The following is a 21,131-nucleotide window of genomic DNA, read 5'->3' on the forward strand; positions in this document are numbered from 1 at the left end:
GGCAAATCAAATCATTATTTGGTTTTGGGTTTAAAAAAGAGCAAAGTAAGTGAAAGTCCTCTATGGACGCAGATGGAAAAGAGATTTATGTCTGCTGTTCTGGTTCTTGTTAGGTCATTCTAGAATAAGAAGGAAATATATTTTTATCATCTGTGATCAGTAAAAGTTGATAAGATATAAAGAACCACTAACTCAATAGTCTTTCCTTTACTGGATGAAGTTCTTTTGGGAGTTAAAGGAAGAACTTTTATTTCCTAGGGCATATCTTTTTTTTTTTTTTTTTAAGTTTATTTACTTTTAGTAAGCTCTGCACCCAACATGGGGCTAGAACTCATGACCCCGAGATCAAGAGTCACATGCTCTCCTGACTGAGCCAGGCAGATACCCCATTTCTGGCGCATGTCTTAAAAGCTTCATGCATCGTATTATTTGTAACGAAGTGTTCATCCAGTTAATTGGAGTTTTTGGTAATTTTTATTTTGTTTCTGAGACTTATGCTTTGTAGGTTTATGGATTTATTATTATTTCTGTTGTACTAAGTACTATTGAATGTCTTTAGCCATTTAGGATTTTTAATAGTAGAAAACAGATTCATAAATTCATAGATTCATAAATTAATTCATTTGATAATGGTAGAGAAGCTTTTACTTCTTACCAAGAATTTCTAGGTAGTTTAGCCATGTGGAAACATCTGCTATTTTAAAAAAATTCAGTAGAAAAAAGTTTAGTAGAATCCATGGATAATTTCTTATCTTCCATAATTTAAACTGTGCTCAGAAAAAAAAATCATTACATTTTACTCCTGGACCTCCCACTAGCGATAAGGAAAGAGACCTCATCTTAAATCTGTCCTTTTCCATTTGCTAGATAACTCTTTCTAGTATTCAGACACTTAGAGCAGGTGTGCTTGTTTGAACTCTCCTGTTAATATTTTCTCCTTCTTATTCAAAAGCTACCTGTAGCACATTTCTACTTCTCCACCTCTAATGCTCCCTGTTGAAGCTCTTCATTCTTGGTCTTTCAGGACCTCTTTCTGTGATAAAGTAATTCTCGTTCATTCCCTTCTCTTAGTACCAAATAACCAGGATATGAAAAGTCCTACATAAAGTATACTTTGGGTTCATAAAACATCCTCCAAAAGAAGACCTTCAAATTGGAATCCTTTACTAGTATCTCCATTTCATTCTTTTTCTTCTTTCTAGGAGAAAAACAAAACATACTAAGAATTGTACTGATGGAGCCTGAATTAAGTGTTGGGGAGATTTTGGTCTAGTCTTAGCTTTGCTGCTAATGGGCTACTTAGCTTTGGGCCAGTCATGTACTCCCATAGTCTTCCTGAGCTTGAGTGTCCTGTTTTGTCAAATGAGGGTGATACTGTGTCATGCCTTTCTAACTTCATGCATATTTTATAGCTCTAAAATGCCATCCCTGTGTGTATACTGGTATAGTCATGACCAGAAGAGCTACTTGGAATCTTATTTTCATCTTGAAATTCCTGTGTGAGTACCTGTTATAAAGTAGAATTCAGGTATAGCTTTCTGATTTTTCTTTTGGTCAAAGGCAGACTCTATTTTATATGACCTCTGTTCTCAGAAAGGTGGAGAGGTACCTGTTCACTGTGTAGGTAATTCAACATTGAGTGAAATGGACAGCATACTTTCATTTAAGATTCTTAAAGACTCATATAATTTTGAATACTTTACCATCCTTAAGGACTTTATTTCCTTGAGAAAACAGGTGCCATTTTTGATGTCATCAGTCCCTGAGAGACTGTACTGCTGGAGAGAATGTGTGGTGGGAGTACACCATGTGTTGTTGGTGGAAGGGGGGGAGTGCTTTTCAGAAGAAACATACTCACGCTAGTCTATACTCTTCATATAGTGTATATGTAGAGAGAGTATGTATAAATAGTTATTTATATATATACTGTATAGGACTTGCCACAATTAATATTGGTTAATTTTTTAAAAATGTTTGTTTATTTATTTATTTTGAGAGAGAGAGAGAGAGAGAGCACGCATGCATGAGCAGGGGAGTGGCGGAGAGAGAGAACGGGGGAATGGAGGGAAAGGATCCCAAACAGGCTCTGCACTGTCAGCACAGAGCCTGACGTGGGGCTCCATCTCATGAACCATGAGATCATGACCAGAGCTGAAATCAAGAGTTAGATGCTTAACTGACTGAGCCACCCAGGAGCCCCACTATTGGTTAATCAAATGTAGATAGGATATTATTGTTTTCATTTTGTCTCCTTCATTACACTAATTCGTCTGAAAGCAGAGATCATATGTCTGTCTTTCACTACTGTATTCCTAGTGCCTCTCTCTGCCTGGTACCATAATAGGTGCTCAGTAATATTTGTTGAGTGTGATTAGTTGAGAACTGATTGCCTTAGAAACAACTGTTCTAAATATAATACTTTCTTAGAAATATTAGTTGGCCAAAGTTGGAATTCTGTAAGTCATCTCTTTCTGACTGATGGACAGCTGAATGACAGACCCAAGGTACCTAGCACACCGTTGAAAGAACTCAGAAGAGGACCCTATGTTTAAAGTTTAAAACCAATTCATCAATTCACTGAAGCCATCTGCATTATGTTCTCAAGCCTAGATTTCTTTCCTTATATGATTGATTGGAAACAAATAATTGGATGGCTAATCCACTTCTCAAAATAACATGTCTAAAATTGAGCTTCTGATCTACCTGCCTCAGATCTGCTCCCCCTGAAGAGTTCTCCACTGCAGTGATCACCTCCATTCTTCTAGTTCCTCAGGCCAGAAACATGGGAGTCTTCCTTGCCTTCTTTCTCTACACCCCTTACTTGATCCATTGACAACTCCTATTTATTTTACCCTCAAAGGTATCAAGATATTCAGGATCTCACCACACCTCACATTCCGTACTGCCACAGCAGTACTCATCATTTCTCATCTCGATTACTGCAGATGCTTTCTAATTAGTCAATCCCTTTGCACCTGCCCTTATCTCTCTCCCTCATGAACATTCCACAGTGGTATCTTTGACCTCATCTCCTGCTTTTCTTCCCCTTGTTCACTCACTGCCCAGTCATGCTCTTGTGTCAGAGACATTACACTTGCTGTTCCCTCTGTCTGAAGTGCTCATCTTTCCGCACCCCTTTTATCTACACAGCTTATTTCCTCACCTCCTTCAGGTCTTTATTCACATATTACCTTTTTGGTGGCTACCCCATATAAAATCGAAACCTTCCCCCAATACTTCCTAACCTCCGTCCTCTGTTATTTTGTCCTTGGCACTTACCACCGTTTAGCACATTGCATATCGTGTTATTTTCTCTTCCCAATAAAATTAAAGTCCCATGAGGGCAGGAATTTTTGGTTGTTTTGTTCACCACTATATTTCTAGTGTCTACAACTACCTGGAACACTATCCATAGTCAAGAAATACATTCTAACAGATTGAAGGAATAGAGAAATAGTACCTGGATTCTTAGTTTGCTGCTCCACCCAGATCCTGTTGGGAGGTTGGCAGGTGATTGTACCTCCAGAAATGATTCAGATTTTTAGTAATCTTTAGTTCTTGGAACATTCTCTGTTTCAGAATGGTTTTGCGGTAATTTCTGACTACTATTTATGATGTCCAGTTTCCAGATGTGATAGGGATTTTTCCCCCCATTAAAAGCTTCCAAATGTCTCAGGCTAATAAAAGTTTAATATTTAGAAGGGATTCATTTTATATATGAAAATGTGCTATGAATATTTTTCTGGCTGACTTATAAAACTGAGATCTTTGCCTTTCCATGAGGACCCCAATTCATAGACCTGTTTTTTATTCCAAAGAGAACGAACCTCTAGACGTCTCTAGCTTAATGCAGTTTCTCCTGTGAGCCCATACCCCCCCCCAGAGAACACAATACTACCCTTTTCAATGCTCTATACTTTTTAGTTGGCTAATGATTTGATTTGACCAAAAATACCCTACATGGATTCTCAGCACTACTGCATATTCAGTATTAGTCAGGAAGTTCAGGTTAAGCTCTGTGTCTCAGAAAATAGAGAGAATGGTTTCAGTAGTAGGAAAAATATCCCAGTTTAACTTCTGGAAGTCACTGTAGTCATGTAAAACTATGAACAAGGGAAGTCTTTATTTGTATGAAGTTTGAAGTACAGCCATCTCCTCCACCCTCTTGTTTTTCTCACATCTTTCCCCTGCTTTTCCCTTTCCTAAAAATTAAAACTTTCGATTTTTACTGGTTCTTCTAACATAGAGCACAAATTGAAGACTGTGCAAAGGATAGAATGATTAGGCCTGAGAAATGTATATGCTCTGTGGAATGCAGGGAATACTCTTTTTCGAAGGGTATTCCTATATTCCTGAGTGTTAGGTCATTGGAGTACTGACATTTAGTAATATAGCAGTAATTAGAATGGATTATTTGGTATTTGTGAAGAAGCCTATGCTCATTATTAAGACTTTCAAGGTGGCTAGGCATTAGCTAATAGGGTCATGACACAAACCAGAGAAAGAGTAAAAGTCATGGTCTAGTTTTGGCCCAAAGCCGGGAAGAACTATTGCTATCTCCCACCACCCCAAGTTCGTTCTTTCCTTTTTTAAAAAAATGTTTATTTTTGAGAGAGAGAGAGAGAAAGGTAATATGTATGCGAGGGGGAGGGGAGGGAGAGAGGGAGGGACAGAGAGAGAGGGAGACAGAAGATCTAAAGCAGGCTCTGTACTGACAGAAGATTGCTTAGCACAGGGTTGGAACTCACAAATGTGAGATCATGACCTGAGCCCAAGTTGAACGCTTAACCAACTGAGCCACCCAGGTGCCCCTCACATTCTTTATTTCTTTGACACAATGCTGCCTCTGCAAAAATGGTTATTGGATTTCAGTTTTCCTTCAGTGAATATTCAGATGGGTAATGTTGGACTTCACTGTTATAAGAATATATGCTGAAGATCAGTCTCTTTAGTGTGATTCAGTTTTTGTTGCCAAACCTGGGTAAAAAGGAAAGCCATCACAAGTTTCAGCAAGAAAACCAGCCAACGAAGGAAAAGGGGTATTGATGTACTTCTAGTGGGACAGTACAAACAAATTGCCATTTGTGTTTCTGCTTGGCAGACTTGGCCCAGCCTACCTCTGGAAAACCTGATTTTAGGGCATGGCCATCAAGCATAGATATGTGCACTTACCCTGGGGGTCTGGAGGGAGACTGCTCTCTTTCCAATATACACTGACTTCCCTGTCTTTTCTCTACTGGATTACTTTGGAACATTCCGTTTCAGAACAAGTTTATTTCTTCTGTAACAAAAAAGCCGAAGGAAAAGGAATCTAACCATCTATGTAATTATAGTTACGTACACTGTTTTGCAGTAACTTCCACAGTTGATCTAGAAATTTAAGAGGTCTCCTTAAAAACATAATTTATTCCAGATACACACGAGCATTGGCTTCTTTGATGTAATGAGGCACTTATTAGTTAGCAAGAGATTTATTATTTTAATAGTCTTATATAGTTGGATTATATTCTAGGGCAAAGGTAATGTCTATTTTCTGCTGTAAAATTGGCATGCGTTTAAGTTAGAGGTCGTGTCTTTTCTTAATTACATTTAATCATATGATTGGAAAGTTGCAAAATTCAGTGATTCCCAGTGGGCCTTCTCTTTCTTGAATAAACGAGAGAAATGCTGTTTGGTTGGAAGTCACTCCAAGTACATTAAAGTGCAGTGTATTTTCTCCTCCTCCTCTTCCTTCTTCTTCCTCTTCGTCCTCTTCCAACCTTGGAATAAATAAATTTTACCTAAGAAACTCTTCCTCCAAGGTTACAACAGTTTTGTAATTGCAAACATTTAAAAAAGTTCACTTCTGAAATAAATTTTCCTGTAACATGTCAAGTACCAAGACAAAAGGAAAAGTAGGAAACTTACTGCAAATATATTGTTATGCACAGTTACTATGAAGGGTAGATAGTAGCTTAGAGTACATTTTACAATAAAAATGTCTGGGTTTTTTTTTTTTAAATGTAATTACATGGTTCCAGGACACCTTAACAAATTCATTGGCATTCGGATAGGCTGAACTTTGGTACCTTTGCCTTAGCCTTTTCTTTAATGGGTTCTGATTTGAATTGAGTATGTTTTCAGGGTTTTTTTTTCAGATTTGTCCTTGATAATGTGAAGAGGATAGACATAGTGTATGTAGTTTCTGGAATGAAACTACATGCAAACAATCTGTTTAAATGGGCAAACTCTTACTTTATGTCCAAAGGCATATGTTGGAAATATGCTCAGTTCCTTGAACAATCAGAACAATAGATTTTGAAGGAATTTAATAGTTGTTATCCTAGAGTTTCCCTGATGTCCTTAGCTATGCTATGATATGACATCATCACAGCATGTAATATTTATTGAACACGAAGTGAAGTAGAAGCTAAACTGAACTATGAGATCATACTTATCCCTTAGGAACATAGATTCTAGGGAACTGGCTAGTTTTGAGATTTCACATTTTCATTCATTTGTCATTAAATCTTGACCTAAAGGGCTGGTGTATTTCAGGAGGGTGAGTAGCTTTTCCATAAATCCAAGCTGGTTAGGATTTATGATTCTAAATGTACTTTTAAAACTTGTTTAGAATCATAGTTAAGTCTAGTCAGGTGACCTACAATATGAACTGTGGAGAGAAGAAAATAAAAGATTGGCCACAAAAGAGCACAGGGGTTTTGATCCTTTTTTTTTTTTTAAGAAAATTTTATTAAGCTTCTATCATCCGTTTCTCCTATCCTTCACTTCTCACCTCTGACAACTCCTAATCTATTCTCTGTATTTATGAGCTTGGGTTTGATTCTACATGTAAGAGATATCATATGATATTTGTCTATCTCTGTCTGACTTGTTTCACTTAGCAAAGTGCCCTTGAGAGCCATCCATGTTGTCTCAAATGGCAAGATTTCATTATTTGTATGGAAGAATAATATTCCATTATATATTATATATTTATATCATATATATTTCATATTATCACAGTTTCATATATCACTGTTATGTACATATTGGTACATAAAGTATCATGCATCACAAAATCCATATCTTGGAATATGGAAATAATGCTGTAGTAAACACAGGGGTGCATATAAAAAATAAACTTATATAGTTTGGACAGCTGAGAATGATGGCAGAAAAGATCCACTGTCACACTGTATGTATTTAGCAATACAGATTTATGGCAACTGATAGGAAAGGGGACTCATTCAATAAAAATAAGAAGGGAGGGCTGTATAAAACACTCCCCTTTACTGAGTCCCCTGTACAGAGTTTCTAAACTGGCTTTTGTTATTTATCTTGGGTTTAAATCCTATGACCAAAGATTCTCTCCTTCAGCTACTAAGAATTCTCTTAGGAATAAAAACAAGGAGTCACTCCTATAGATAACATCTTTATATGTAATTCTGACATGGTTTTATATGCTGTGGAATCTTTTAATATATGAGTCTTGAATAATAAATTATAACACCAAATGTAAATATGATTTACTATAATATACGCCTGAAATTATTATGTCAGTTATACATCAGTAGAAATACGCTTCAAAATTATTTTAAGTATTATTTTAATTCCAGTTAGTTAGCATACAGTGTTATATTAGTTTCAGGTGTACAATACTCAGCACTTCCCTACTTCACCCTGTGCCCATCATGACAAGTGCATTCCTTAATCCCCATCACCTGTTTAACACATCCCTCCACACCCTTTTCAAAATTATTTTAAAAATGTAAATATGATTTATATAACATATCAACAAACACAGTTCAAGATTGCGTGAGCAAGCTTGAGAAGATACCTAGAGTTAACCAATATAATATGCTCTGTAAAATGATAACTTTTGAAATAACCCCAAGTACCTTTTATCTTTTTGGCAAATCCATAGAATTCTATAAGAGTGATGTAAAATTGTCATTTTCTCCTGTTCTTTTTATTTCTATGGTACTATTAGCAACCAAAGGGAGCTACTAATTTGATTATATACACACACGACACATACACTCACACGAATATTAAAGGTTCTTAATTCTCGTTTGGAATGTTTCACAGCTACTTTTATGGAAAGAAGCAAGGTCCAGTTCTGAAGTTTTAGAACTTTGGTGGTGATGTGGGCTTCTTAACTTGTGAGGAAAATATGTAAAAAAAATCTCCACTGTTTACATTTCTGGGGGATACAGAGGAAAGGGAGAGGGTCTTAGAATTGAAGGTGAGGTTAGAGATAAGGTTACTATTGATCTGTGGGACTTCTCTGGCTGGGAGGGGCTTCCTGAGAGGAGTAGAGACCGAGAGTCTTTGGATATGGCTAAAATACTTATGAATCACATGAGTATTGGGCTTGATTAAAATTCTAAATTTTCTCTGACTCTGTGGTTGATCTCTTGATCTGTTTTCACTTCTGGTTCTACTAATGTGTTTTTTTTTCCTCCTTTGGGGGTGGTGAGCAGTCTATAAATAATACCTTATGTAGAGCTTCCTCTGATCTCTGCCCTTTGTTCTCATCTTTAGTGAGCTAGGTGAGTGTTTAGGTTTTTTCTAGGAAAACATTATTCAATCATTAAACCTTTGGGTGAAGAATGTAGAAAAACAGTTTTTCAACCCCCTCTTTATCTTTTTCAGTCTTTCAGAAGGTTTGAAGTGAAAGGAGCATTTTTCTTTGGGCATAATGAATAGCAAAATGATGATGCTTTCATGTTCTCCTTTACCAGTGAAGAAAGAGTCTGTATGTGTAATATGTGGGATATAAAGGCTATCAAACGTGTTTTGCTTTTATTTCCATTAAGCTTTTAAAAAGTTGCTATATATTGCTAAGTTATCAAAATGTCTAGGAGTCTTAGGAAGACAGTGGGTTGTTTGTTCCATTGCTAAGATTTATAGGAGATCTGTTTTTATCAGAATAGATGTGTTCACTGAACTTGTGTATTTTTAAACATGTGGAGCCAGACTTGAAGGGGAAAGCTTCCATTAGAATCTCAATGAGAAGGGAATATGTGTCAGCTGAGAAATACAAAGTAAGACATAGCAACACATGCTGGCCCTCTTTAAGTATTAAAGGGGAATTTTATATTCATCTGACCACTTCATACACCATATTTTTCAAATAATTAAGATAAATATTGGTTCGTAACTGATATTTCACCTTGTATAAACTTGCCTTGTGAAATCACAACAGAATTCTCACAACGGTGGTTATTTTTACATAGTGTAGGCTTTCATGGAGAATTTTGAAATGCACATTTTTCCTATGTTATTTTAAAAAGCTAGTAAAATAATCATTCTTAAGGATTTCATGGTTACATATAGACAGATAGGAAACCAAGGATGCTTTGGTTCCCTTTAGTTTATTTTCTTTGTAATGCCAGGGGAAGGAGCTAGTCTAGTGACTCTGTTTGGTGTATTTATAAAGGTAATGCAATTAATGATATAATAAGCTTTTACGACTCCATCAAAGGGGACATTTTGGAAGTGCCGGTGGGGGTGGAGATGGAGGGGTTGATGTCGCTATTTCCAGAGAAGGTTAGAATACTTTTAATTGCTGCTCACTAATCTCATGTTCCTAGGTGGATTAAATTTGAAGAAAAAGTGGAACAGGGTGGGGAAAGATGGAGCAAGCCCCACGTGGCCACGTTGTCCCTTCACAGCTTATTTGAGCTGAGGACATGTATGGAGAAAGGATCCATCATGCTTGACAGGGAGGCATCTTCTCTCCCACAGTTGGTGGGTAAGTATGTTGTTTAAAGTTTTTATCTTTTTTTTTTTTTAGCTTTACCAACCTATCCATGGGTCTCCATTAAGGCAGATGACTTCTAGAACGAATATCTTCTCTCTTTTTTTATACTATAAAACTAGTAAGGTTTGTTGCAGGTTTGGAAGATACAGACAAATATTGAGAAGAAAATAAAAAATCATCTGTCATATCTCCATAGTCATTGTTGACATTTTGGCATGTTTCTATCCAGTTTTTATTTCTTAGTCTTCTCTTTTATGCTTTTAATTTTTCATATTATTTTTGTTGGGATCCAAATGTATATGTACAGATTTGCATTCACTTCCCTCACTTATTAGTGTAAGGTTAATATTTAGAATAGAGGCTCCCCCGCTCCCCTCCTTGGTTATATTGGACTGAAGGTCTGGAGACTAGATTTCTAGAACATTGTGCTGAGCTTCTCTGGGCCTCAGTTTCATCATCTGTAAAATAGGGTTTATGTCCTATGTAAGAAGGAAAACAGTCTAGTTGCTGGGTTGGGACTGATTTTGTAGGTGGAAGTCAAGATCCTGTAACTGTATGTAAGGAAGATTATGGGGGCCAGCAGCCACATGCCCTAGCCACATGGACTAGTGACTGGTCATGTCACATTGGTGCTGAGTGTCATTTATTTATACACCCATGAACAAGTAGCTGAACCTCTTGATGCAGGGCAGTCTTGGTTTCTTTTGCGATTAGTGCTGTGTACTGAATGTTAACTCATCACGTTGAACACCTTGGGCACACACCACCACATTCCGAACAGTAGTAATTGTTTTCACTTGCTAACAAAAGCCTGGCCTAAACTGCCTTATTACTGCCTTCAGATCTAGGTGTACTGAAGATCATGTTTTTCTCTAGATGAGGTACAGGGGCTCTGTTTGTCATTCCTGGGAAAATTCAATAACTAGATGTGCTCTGGACCTATATGGATGACCACACTTTTACACATGGTCCACAGGGTGTCTCACTTGGGATTATGGAGAAGACAATATGGGTTGTGGTTCCACAGAAAGTGACCAGTATCAAATTCTTGTATATCAGACTCACTGCAAAATTTCTTTGAATGTCTATAGCCAAAAGGCTTGACTATGGCGTCTGTGTATTGTTACTGTTGCTTTTTTTAATAGATAGTAGGAAAGCTATAGAATTTGTATTGGAAGAAAAGGTTAGTTGTCAAATGAGGCATGTATCTTACTGTTATGTATGTATCTTACCTTCTTCAGAGAGCTTGTTAGTTCCATTTGCAAAGAAGTCCCATACTTTTCATGAACCTGAGATCCTTAAGGTACACATGGAGAAGGGGGAAGGGCGAATATGAAGATACAGGGTGGACAGAATTAATTAGCTCCTGAATTTATTCAGCAGTGGTGTATGAACTTCTACAATGCGCCAGACACTTTTCTAGGCCCTGGAAGTATGTTTGCAAATCTCTCACTTTGTAAATGGGGTAAGTTACAAACCCACATCCACATAGGTTAGAAAATAAGGAAATAATGCTCTTTGTGGAATTTTTGATTTGTGACCAGGCAAGTGAGGCTGAACATGGGTATCTGGGGAAATCTTGGACTTTTGTACCCAGGGAAGATGAGCCTGTCTACAAAGACAGATAGAAGCAAGCAGAAGGGATGGTTTTCTGGGTGATTTGTTTTGCTGCAAGGGAGATTGTTACTCAAAAAAATATCATGGTTAGCAAAAATCCGTCCAGTTTTTTAGTGAGAATTGCAATTTCTGTGTTTTCAGACTTTAAGAACTAATCTGGAGCAAGATGTCTGAAATTAGACAAGTTGAAAAAATAAGTCAGAATGCATAAATGCTGGATAAAATGGGAATTAAGCTTGTGACTGGGCAATATATACACAGTCTTGGGGGAGAATGTGTGTTGTGGTTGAAGGGTCACTAGCAAGTTTCCAATATTAATTAAGAAAGTAAGTCCTATAGTAGAACTTGGGCTTTTCTATAAAACTGTCTTCAGGATCCTTAGTAGCAGAAAGAGCCATCTTAAGGAGCTTCTGGTCTTTAGCAACTGACTGGTCTTTTCCATGCAATAGGAGACAGAATCCCATATTATATTGGAGCCTTGTGTAGCCACTGGGCAAAGAAAGAGGTTCTGGTATTCACTAGATTTAGGAAAAGTTCATTAAGCATTTTATGTTCTCACTTTAATTTTCCATTACTTTTTATTATCAGTTGTGGACTTTTTCTCTAACCACCATCACTTTACTTTTAAAAATTGTCATTAGATTGTACAATTAGACACCACCAGGTCACTGCGAAGTACCATCACTCTTATCATGTAGCTGATAATACAGAAAAATAGTCCAGAGGCAGATAACACACATTACCAGCAAAAGAAAGGAGGGAGGGAGAGCGGAAAGGAAGGAATGAAAGGAGGAAAGGAAGGAGGGAGGGAAGAAAAGGATCAAATTTGCAGGAGTGGAGGGAAGAGCATGTTTGAAAGAGTGTCCCTGGCTGAAAAAAGTATTTAAAAATCCTCGAGGAATTGAAATGTTATAGAGAGTTAAAAGCATGAAGAAAAAAGTGCCCTAATTTCCCTTTAAATGACAGAAGATGGCACAGTAACTTGAAGAATTATTGCCATTATTTGGTTATTAAAACATCCTTTTCTAGCAGAAGGTGAAGCGGCTGGTTTGTTCTGCATTGGGCTGATAATTCAGAGTTGTGAATTATGGACAGTTTAGTCTCTAACATGCTTCTTCCCTCCTCCCTGTCTTTATCTCCTCAAAAGAGAAGTGAAAGAAATAATAGTGGATGTGATTATATCAAACAAACAATAGCATGATTTTTATCTTTCTTTGCGGTCCACCTGCTGCTCCTTCTTCATGGCCTGCATCTGAGAGGCAGCCTCCCTCTGCAGGTGCTAAGCTGTCACCACGTGACTGTTTAAGCAGGTGTTACCTCTCATACTTACACACACAGCATTCAGCCTTGTTCTGATTCTCCTCAGGACCTCTCCTTGTTTTCTTCATGGAGAGCCCCTTTGAATGCTAAGAAAAATACTTGTCTTTAAAGGAATTAAAGGATAAAACAACATTTCACGGATTATTTTAATAGCTTGATTATTACTATCATCATTATAGTCCTACAATGAAAGAGTGTCATTCATACATGAAGGCAACTGCATGAGGATTTTCCTACCCTCCTAAGTTAAAATTATAAGTCACTTCAGGTATTGTATTATGATGGGAAATGGATTAGGAAAATGTAGCTCTATTTTGGGAGTTCTCATTTTTATATTTAAAGGCATTGCTGAGCTGTGCATGCTGGCAGATGTGTTAGTCGTGTCGTTTCTTGCTTTTAACACCTTTTAGATTTTCAAAATGGCAATGTATTTATTTTTTATCACAAAAGTAATAAATGTTCATTTTGAAATAATCCAGGAAAGTGGAACACACAAAAATGAAAATACCACCATTTACAGCAGTTTTTCTGTACATATTCGTTTACACATATGAAATTTATTTTACAGATGGGATCATGCTATAACACTTTAATCTGCCCTTTTTAACTTAAAAACTTAACATGAATTTGTTTCTATGTGATTAAATATACATGTGAACATCATTTTGATGGCTGCAAAATATTTAATGATCTACTACTGGGCATTTAAGTTGTCTTCAAATTTTTATTGTAAAGAATAAGTGAACGTTCTGTTATAGTTTCGTGAAATTGTTTATTTTTAAGCATAGGTTTCTAATGGTGAAATAGTCGAAGAGTTTGAATGTATTGAAGGGTTTTGTATGTGTTTGGTGGTTGGCCTTCAAGAAAGGTTGTACTAGTTATTACTGTCACCGTCAGTATGTGGAATTCCCTAGGGCATCCACTTTTCACATCCACGTATACATTTCGCCACTTTGGTAGGTTAGTAAAATCTCATAATTGGTTATATTTATAAATGGCCTTCATTAATCTTGAAGTTCAGTATTTCTTGGGCCTTGTGTTTCATTTAAAAATGTTTGTTACTTTTGGCCATTTTTTGTTGCATGAACACCAGTCTCTTGGTTTGTGGAAGCCCATGCATATATCAGGGTTTTTGTTTGTTTGTTTGCTTGATTGTTGGTTGGGGTCTAGAGCCCACTTTTTTAAATAAAGAGAAACACTGTGTGATATGGAAAAAGATGTAAACTGTGAGTCAGAAAACCTGGTTTAACTTGGGCAGTTGCACCTCTGGTGAGGCTTCGTCTGACAGCAAGTCCTCTGTCTCTTGCCCTCTCTTCCCAATACGACAAGAGATTGAAGTTGGTGTTTCCTGAACTCTCTTTCAGCTCTGCTATCATCTACGGTTGGCACGCTCTCTCCCAACTGGTAGTGGTTGTGGGATTTTGAACACTGAAGGCTTAATTTCAGTGTAGCTGTGAAATGTTACTGCCCCCACTTTCCTTGAAAGGTTTTGTAGTTTGCGCTTAAAAAAGATCCCTGTAATGTGGGCTGTTTTATGGAAACTTAATGAAGGGCATAAGCCACACAGATGTCTTAACCTGTTCTAACTGGTGGTTTCCAGGCATTAGTAACAGAGGGCTGGCTGTGCGTATGTATGGATAGGTTTGAGATTACAAGGGAAGGCAAGCACAGAGGGAGGCCCTGCCAGGAAGGGTAGATAAGAGACACTTTAATCCACAACCCTGGAATGAGAGTAGGAGCTTGATAACATGGGCCACAAATACACGGAGGCTGTTTGTTTATTTTTACGGTTCTCTGTCAAATGGACCTTCCGCACTGAACAAGACTTAAAGGGAAAGTAGACGAGTAACACCTAATTATTTTACTATGGAGCAGAAGGTTAACTGTAATTATAGGATCAGCTCTGAGAGTTTCACTGAGGAGAGTTTGGGCAGGTAAAAACACTCAGAGCTAAAGACCACTCTCAAACCAAAACATTCCTCCGGGAGAAACTCTTCCTACCTTGCCCACGCTCCCCACCACGTGGCCCGGTGTTATGTGACATTCGTGGCACTTGTGTAAGACGTGTCATGGAAAATCCAGGAGTCCGCCTCTGCTTGGCTTCTAAGTAGTTGATTGTATATGGTGTAAGTTGTCCGTTTCTAGCTGTAGGTTGTGAGGCCAGTTCTGTGAGTGCTTGCTGTGAAGATGGTCCCCTGAGTGATGCGGTGACGGCCAGGCAGAACCCCTGGAACATCTGTGACTTCTGTTTACAAAGAGATGGCCGTGCTTAGGAGATGGTGCTACCCTTCCAGTTCCCATCAGTTTTTTCTGTCAGACTTTGGCAAGAGGAGAGCTTTTCTTCTCTCTTCACTTTTGTATACTGAGAACATTGCCTAAGAGGAAAACGTTGAGGTGTGCTAGATGCACTCATATACCTGAAAAGGTAGGTGTTCTTTCTGGTTCTAGGTAAAGGACAGAAGCTCTATGTGCATACAGCGAGGGAGGTAATGTCCTGCCATTGCATATCTTGCATAGATTCTGTGATGTTTTGTCCTGTGCACTGTTCCGGACAGAGGAAATGTTGACCTGTTGTGCGACGTAAAGAAGGATGCACCAGGCTGCATTTCTGCCCTGCCTGCCGCTAACGTGCTGACTTGTGAGAAAGAGGGTTTCTTCTTTTAGAGTAAAACTTGTCCCTTATCAGAGCTCCCTATGGAGCAGTTTCTATGAAATAGTTAGCTTTTCCAATTAAATCCATCCTAAAAACAAGAACTAATAGAAATTATAACTTTTTTGCAGTAAGATGAAAATTTCATAGAAAATTCTGGGCAGGTTACATTTTAAAATGATCAATGGAATATATTGGAAAGGCTTTTGTTGGATCTGAAAGAATAAACCTCCCTTCTTAGAAAAGGCAAAGGCAGTTTTGTAGTTTAGTTTTTCTTTCATTGGATTAATTGGTGTTTATATCACCTGATATGGGGAAGAGTATTGTTTTCCTTTACTTCATCCTATTTTAAGGAAAATACATCATTACAGAAGGATTTGGGAAAATAGATCTAAAAATCAGTAATGTCAGCACATTAAATTTTGTATATTCTTTTCAAGTTTTTTAAATATCATTTATGTTTCTGGCATACTTGCTATGATAGAGTACATGAATTTTCTAATCTTACTTTTTTTTACTTAATTGAAAAAATGTAAATTACTGACTGTGTTATTCATAGAAGAATGTGATTAATGTTAATTCACTATTAACTGGGATTGAGAAAAGACAAGATGATTCTCCCTCCCCAAACATATAATTCATAGTGGAGTATTTAAAACTCTCTCATTAATGCCAGAATCTGTGTGTCCTGTATCTTTACCCTTTATATAAAGTGGGAAGTTGGAAATTTGGAAAATAGTTTATTGATATAAAGTTTGAGGATGATATCCATAAAGTTGGAGAGAAAATTAACTTTGTGATCTTGTGACTGAATTTTGCTTTTTGTTTTTGTTTTGCCTTTTTTTTTTTTTTTTTTTTCTGATATCAGAGATGATTGTTGACCATCAGATTGAGACAGGCCTATTGAAACCTGACCTTAAGGACAAGGTGACCTATACTTTGCTCCGGAAGCACCGGCATCAAACCAAGAAATCCAACCTTCGATCCCTGGCTGACATTGGGAAGACAGTCTCCAGTGCAAGTAGGATGTTTACCAACCCTGATAATGGTAATGCAGGGCAAAGCAACTGCCTCGCTCTCTTACCTGTCTCACTCCGTCTCTTACCTTTACTTCATCTTACTTCATCTCATGTCCTCTGCTGTTTTTACTCCTCTCCATATTTCTTCCTCAAGTTCATATGCCACAGCCATTTATTTCCTAATGACACTTTGATCCAGTTGGGCAGAGTTGCAGTCCTGTTGGAAAGATTTCAGCAGTTACTAAGGCTACAAATGCCAAGGTGCCTTGTTTGCTTCATATATGTCTATTCTGATTGACTGAGATTGTTTGGTAATAATGCTATGATGAAACAACTGAATATTTCAGATGAATCATCAAACTTGTAGATTTTTGAATATATCAGGGAATATGCTTTAGACTTGAGGATTTGTCAGAGTTAGGACAATAGACTAAGATATGACAAATTCTCTGAATTCTAATATCATAAAGGGTTTACTTGGTATGTGAAATGGTGTCCAGTCTATAAATGATCATTTATCCAAGGCTCAGTATCATATTTATTACTTAAGTCTAGGACTACAAAAAAAAAAATCCATCTGCTCTTTTGTTATACGATCATGATGGTTAGATATGAGAATAATTATTTAAGGTAGGTTGTTCATCCCATAATATAGAAATAGGGAAGGCACTATGTCTTATTTATACTCTTACATTTGACAGACTTTTCTGTAAAATACCTATCTTTTGTATTATTGTCTTTGTTTCAAATAAATTTCATGGTTGGTTATAATCTGAGGAGGGACCAGTTGATTTCCATGAAGTATGGAAAATGAAAGCATGGTGGAAAGTGTTGCTAAGCATTGGGCTGGTAGAGCCAGGTCTCTGTCATTCCACCCCCGGGCTTTTTGGTACCAAGAGAAATGAATAGATAAAGATGCTTCTAATTCATTGCCCTCATCTGTACTTTCAGAATAGCCTGAGATATTTTGCCATGGAAAAGGTTGACTAAATGAATTGTATGAACTGGATTCTAACTTAGCCATTCCATTTTTGGAAATTGAGTTTTCTGACTTAATATTAAAACTAAACGTTGGCTGGAAGAGAGCTTACTATTAGCAGACTTTCTCTGGTATATTTTTGAGCCATTCCAATATTGTGGTTTCTCAATGAGTATCTAGTCATTAATAGAACCAAAAATTTTATTGAGTGACTTATACATTGATTTAACTTCTATCATAAATATTTTAAACAGCAAAACAGTATAAATAAATAAAACTGCTCTTTATAAAAAACACTGACAAGACAATGTAATCTAAAATGTTTCTACTACAATTTGATGGTTCTGTCATTATTTGGAATATCGGTGTTGACTGGAAATATTTTATTTTTTTATGTCTTTTTTTTTAATTGTATTTTTGAAGAGCTTAATGACTGGAAATGTTATAGGATGACCAGTTGGTTATAACTGATGTCACAAATACTTTGTTTTAAAAACAACCCCTGTATTTTTTTTTTTTTAATAATTATTTTTTACTTAGAGAGAGAAATAGAGAGCAGGCTGGGGAGGGGCAGAGAGAGAGGGAGATAGAATCCCAAGCAAGATCCACACTGTCAGCACAGAGCCTGATATGGGGCTCAAACTCACAAACTGTGAGATCATGACCTGAGCCGAAGTCAAGAGTTAGATGCTTAACCAAGTAGGACACCCAGGAGCCCCCCACCCCCTATTTTTAAAATTACGGCAACTAAAGTAAAAGTCTGTCTTTAATATTATTTTTTATTCTTTTCTTCATATGAAATGAAATTCCATGATTTGGAGATCATTTTTTTTTTTATCCTGAAGCTGGTAAAGAAGCAAGAAAGTGCATTGTTTTCAAATGTCGCTGTATTTGCAAAGAGAAGCGGGATGCATATGGCACAGTGAAGGTGGCTTCCACCAATCTGAGCTGCGCTTCATTTTTCTGAACTGCAGACAGAGTAGCAACTAAGAACAGATGGATCGTGGAGGCCAGTATTATGTGCTTTAGGACAATATTTGGATGTTGAATACAACTAATGAGCTGATATTATCCATCATTCAATCTTTTATCCTATCAGTAGATCTTGATACTTCAGAGCGAAGTTGAAATTGCCTCTGTCAGTCACCTTTCACTTGTGAAATGTTATATATGGTGGGCGGAAAGCAAATAGGGAGGGCAGTTGGTTCTTCCTTTCCAGCTCTTCAGCTGATCAGTTTATACCCTGAAGCATGGAATAAGATTAGGCCTTTTTAAACATGTTATTATTGGCCTTTGTGTTACCTAACTCCTTTTAAATATCCAGAGGCAAGATTTGACTTTGAGAGATTCTGTAGTAATGATCTTTCATGTACCTTTAAAGTATGTTATTATAAATTATCAGATGACAAATTTTTGGTTTTCTTTTTTTTTTTTTAAGTTTATTTATTTATTTTGGGGAAAGAGAGAGAGAGGTGCTAGTCAGCTCAGAGGCTAGTCAGCCCCGATCTGAGGTGGGGCTCGATCTCATGAACTGTGAGATCATGACCCGAGCTGAAATCAACAGTCAGACGCTTAGCTGACTGAGCCACCCAGGTGCCCTACAAATTTTTGGTTTTCTAAAGGTAGTTATTCTTCTTGCTAGTTTATACAGTTACCTTTATATGTTAGGGTTTAATTACTTAACATCTTTAATAACTATAAAATATTATCAGAATAAGTTTCTAAAACAGGATTGTGAAGTTGTTGCTACTATTTTAAGAAATGAGAATCTTGTATCTATTGTTGATGGAGCTAGTTCTAACACTGAAATATCTAGATAAACTTCAGTCATTTTACTCTTGTAGGCTAGAAAATAGACACTGCTTTTTAGTTATCATAGCAATAGTGTAGTTAATAGCTGCAATGTATGGAGATACTTTAGAATTGGGATATTTTTTTTCCATCTCCCAGTGGTGTGACAGAGCTACTTCTATTTATTCACAAGAGCCAGTCGGGAATTTTGCAAGCCAGTTGTTAAACACAGCTACTATTAAATACCAAATTATGTATGTATACAATTAAATAATGATATTAAAAACAAAGGTAATAAATACTCAAAATTCATCATTTCCTACTTATTTTATTGCATGGTACTAGAGTTTACAGTCTTCAGGTTATTACCATCTATTGTGTATGTATGGTGGAAATATCATAAAATGGTGTGCTGTCACCTCTTCCCAACTCTGTTCATTGGTTTCATTTTGGTAGCTTGCAGTAAGTCATGGTGGTAGTATTTACAGCATAGAAGTCAGAAAATTCAAATCAGGGCTTGATTTATGTTTTGTCATTTGTCTGTAGACTTTAAAAGTGATGGAGAAAATGCTAATAATGCAGATTAAATTTAAGTGTCTAGTGTCTATAGCTATTGCCTAGTAAACCTGAGCTCTTAACAAATTACCATATACTGGGTGGCTTAAACAACAAGGATTTATTTCTCATAGTTTTGGAGGCTGGGAAGTCCAAGATCAAGGCACCACAGATTTGGTTCTTTGTGAAGGTCCTCTTTATTGCTTTTCTTTGAAGATGGTCTGCCTTTTCGTTGTATCTTCACATGGCAGAGAGAGATGCATCATCTTTCTCCTGTCTCTTTTCCTAAGGGCGCTAATCCCAATCATGAAGGCTCTGCCCTCATGACCTAAGCTCCTCCCAGGGACTTTACCTCCTATTAATCACATTGGGTGGGAGGGTTAGGATTTCAACATACAAATATTGTGAAGATACAAATATTCAGTCTATAACAGCTTTTAAAATGTGAAGAGCACAGGAAATCGGGTATATATTCTGCTGGCATTCAAAAGGTATTATCCAGTTTAGCATAGATATCACCCGCATCATTGAGGAATGAGTGAAATCTGACATTTGTCTTCATTGTTTCACTTTTATCCAACTTGTTAACATATATGATGATGGATGTTCAACATGGATGTTGCAACTATGTTTGGTTTCAAGTTGCAACCATAAGTTGGCTACTGCTAAAAGCCATGGTAAAAATTAACAAATCATTCTATGGGAATCAACTGACTATACACAATTCACAACAGAGTATCCTACAATTTGTTATTACTTGTATGTGTGCTGCCCATCCTTAATATCAGTAAAATTTATTACACACACACACACACACACACACACTTTTCCACTTGGAGAGCTGGTTTTTGCAAACATTTAGCAGCATACCCACTCAATAGCCCACTACTGTCTCTCTATAGCTAAAGATTAACTCATTTTTTAGGGTTCCAATGTAGCTTTGGGTTCAAGGTGATTTATTGTTTTTTAAAAGAGATGAAAAACATTTGTGGTTGTAATAAATCAGCAAAGAATGAGGCTAGCTTCCAAGATGTTAATTATTGTGAAATTACCACTTGTCTGAGACATCTGTGAATTCTGATGGACAGATCTGCCAGGTACTAAATTTTAGACAAGTGCTATAATTTTCCATTAATTGAGGCATTTCTATGGAGTGAGTGTTAGTTTTTCATTTCCTCTGGTGTTAGATTTTCTTTCGCCCACTCTTTTTCATATGGTTTTTGAAATTGCCATTTTGTAGGTAAAATAAAGTTGACTGTCAGCAATTTCATATAGTTCTACTTAATAGTTTGGTTTGGGATACTTAGATAATCTGTATTATTGTAGTTTATACTATGAAAGAATAACATTTAAACCTGGAAACATTCCTTGACAGTATTTAAACATCTAGGAAGATGTATTTTATTTGCTTTTTATTAGAAAGTGAAAGTAAAGCTTATACTTACTTGGGAT

The 21,131-nt window shown here is 36.8% G+C and overlaps 1 protein-coding gene and 1 long non-coding RNA gene across 4 annotated transcripts in view; one reads left to right on the top strand and one right to left on the bottom strand.

The window, feature by feature from the left end:
* SLC4A4 (solute carrier family 4 member 4) overlaps positions 1-21,131 on the top strand; it is a 299,108-nt gene that overhangs the window by 94,047 nt on the left and 183,930 nt on the right. For all 3 annotated transcript variants that reach the window (XM_039251771.1, XM_039251773.1, XM_039251772.1), the window contains 2 exons: positions 9,579-9,739; positions 16,204-16,383. In XM_039251771.1, the coding sequence (XP_039107702.1) occupies positions 9,579-9,739; positions 16,204-16,383 (341 nt within the window). The remainder of the gene's footprint in view (positions 1-9,578; positions 9,740-16,203; positions 16,384-21,131) is intronic.
* On the bottom strand, positions 28-16,588 carry LOC120244950. The gene is made up of 4 exons (XR_005531670.1): positions 16,441-16,588; positions 5,173-5,281; positions 957-1,198; positions 28-119 (listed from the first exon to the last, which is right to left on the bottom strand). It is a non-coding gene; the product is annotated as an uncharacterized LOC120244950 (long non-coding RNA).

This window comes from Hyaena hyaena, unplaced genomic scaffold (assembly GCF_003009895.1).
Source record: "Hyaena hyaena isolate Hyena2069 unplaced genomic scaffold, ASM300989v1 scaffold_395, whole genome shotgun sequence".
NCBI classification, from domain to species: domain Eukaryota; kingdom Metazoa; phylum Chordata; class Mammalia; order Carnivora; family Hyaenidae; genus Hyaena; species Hyaena hyaena.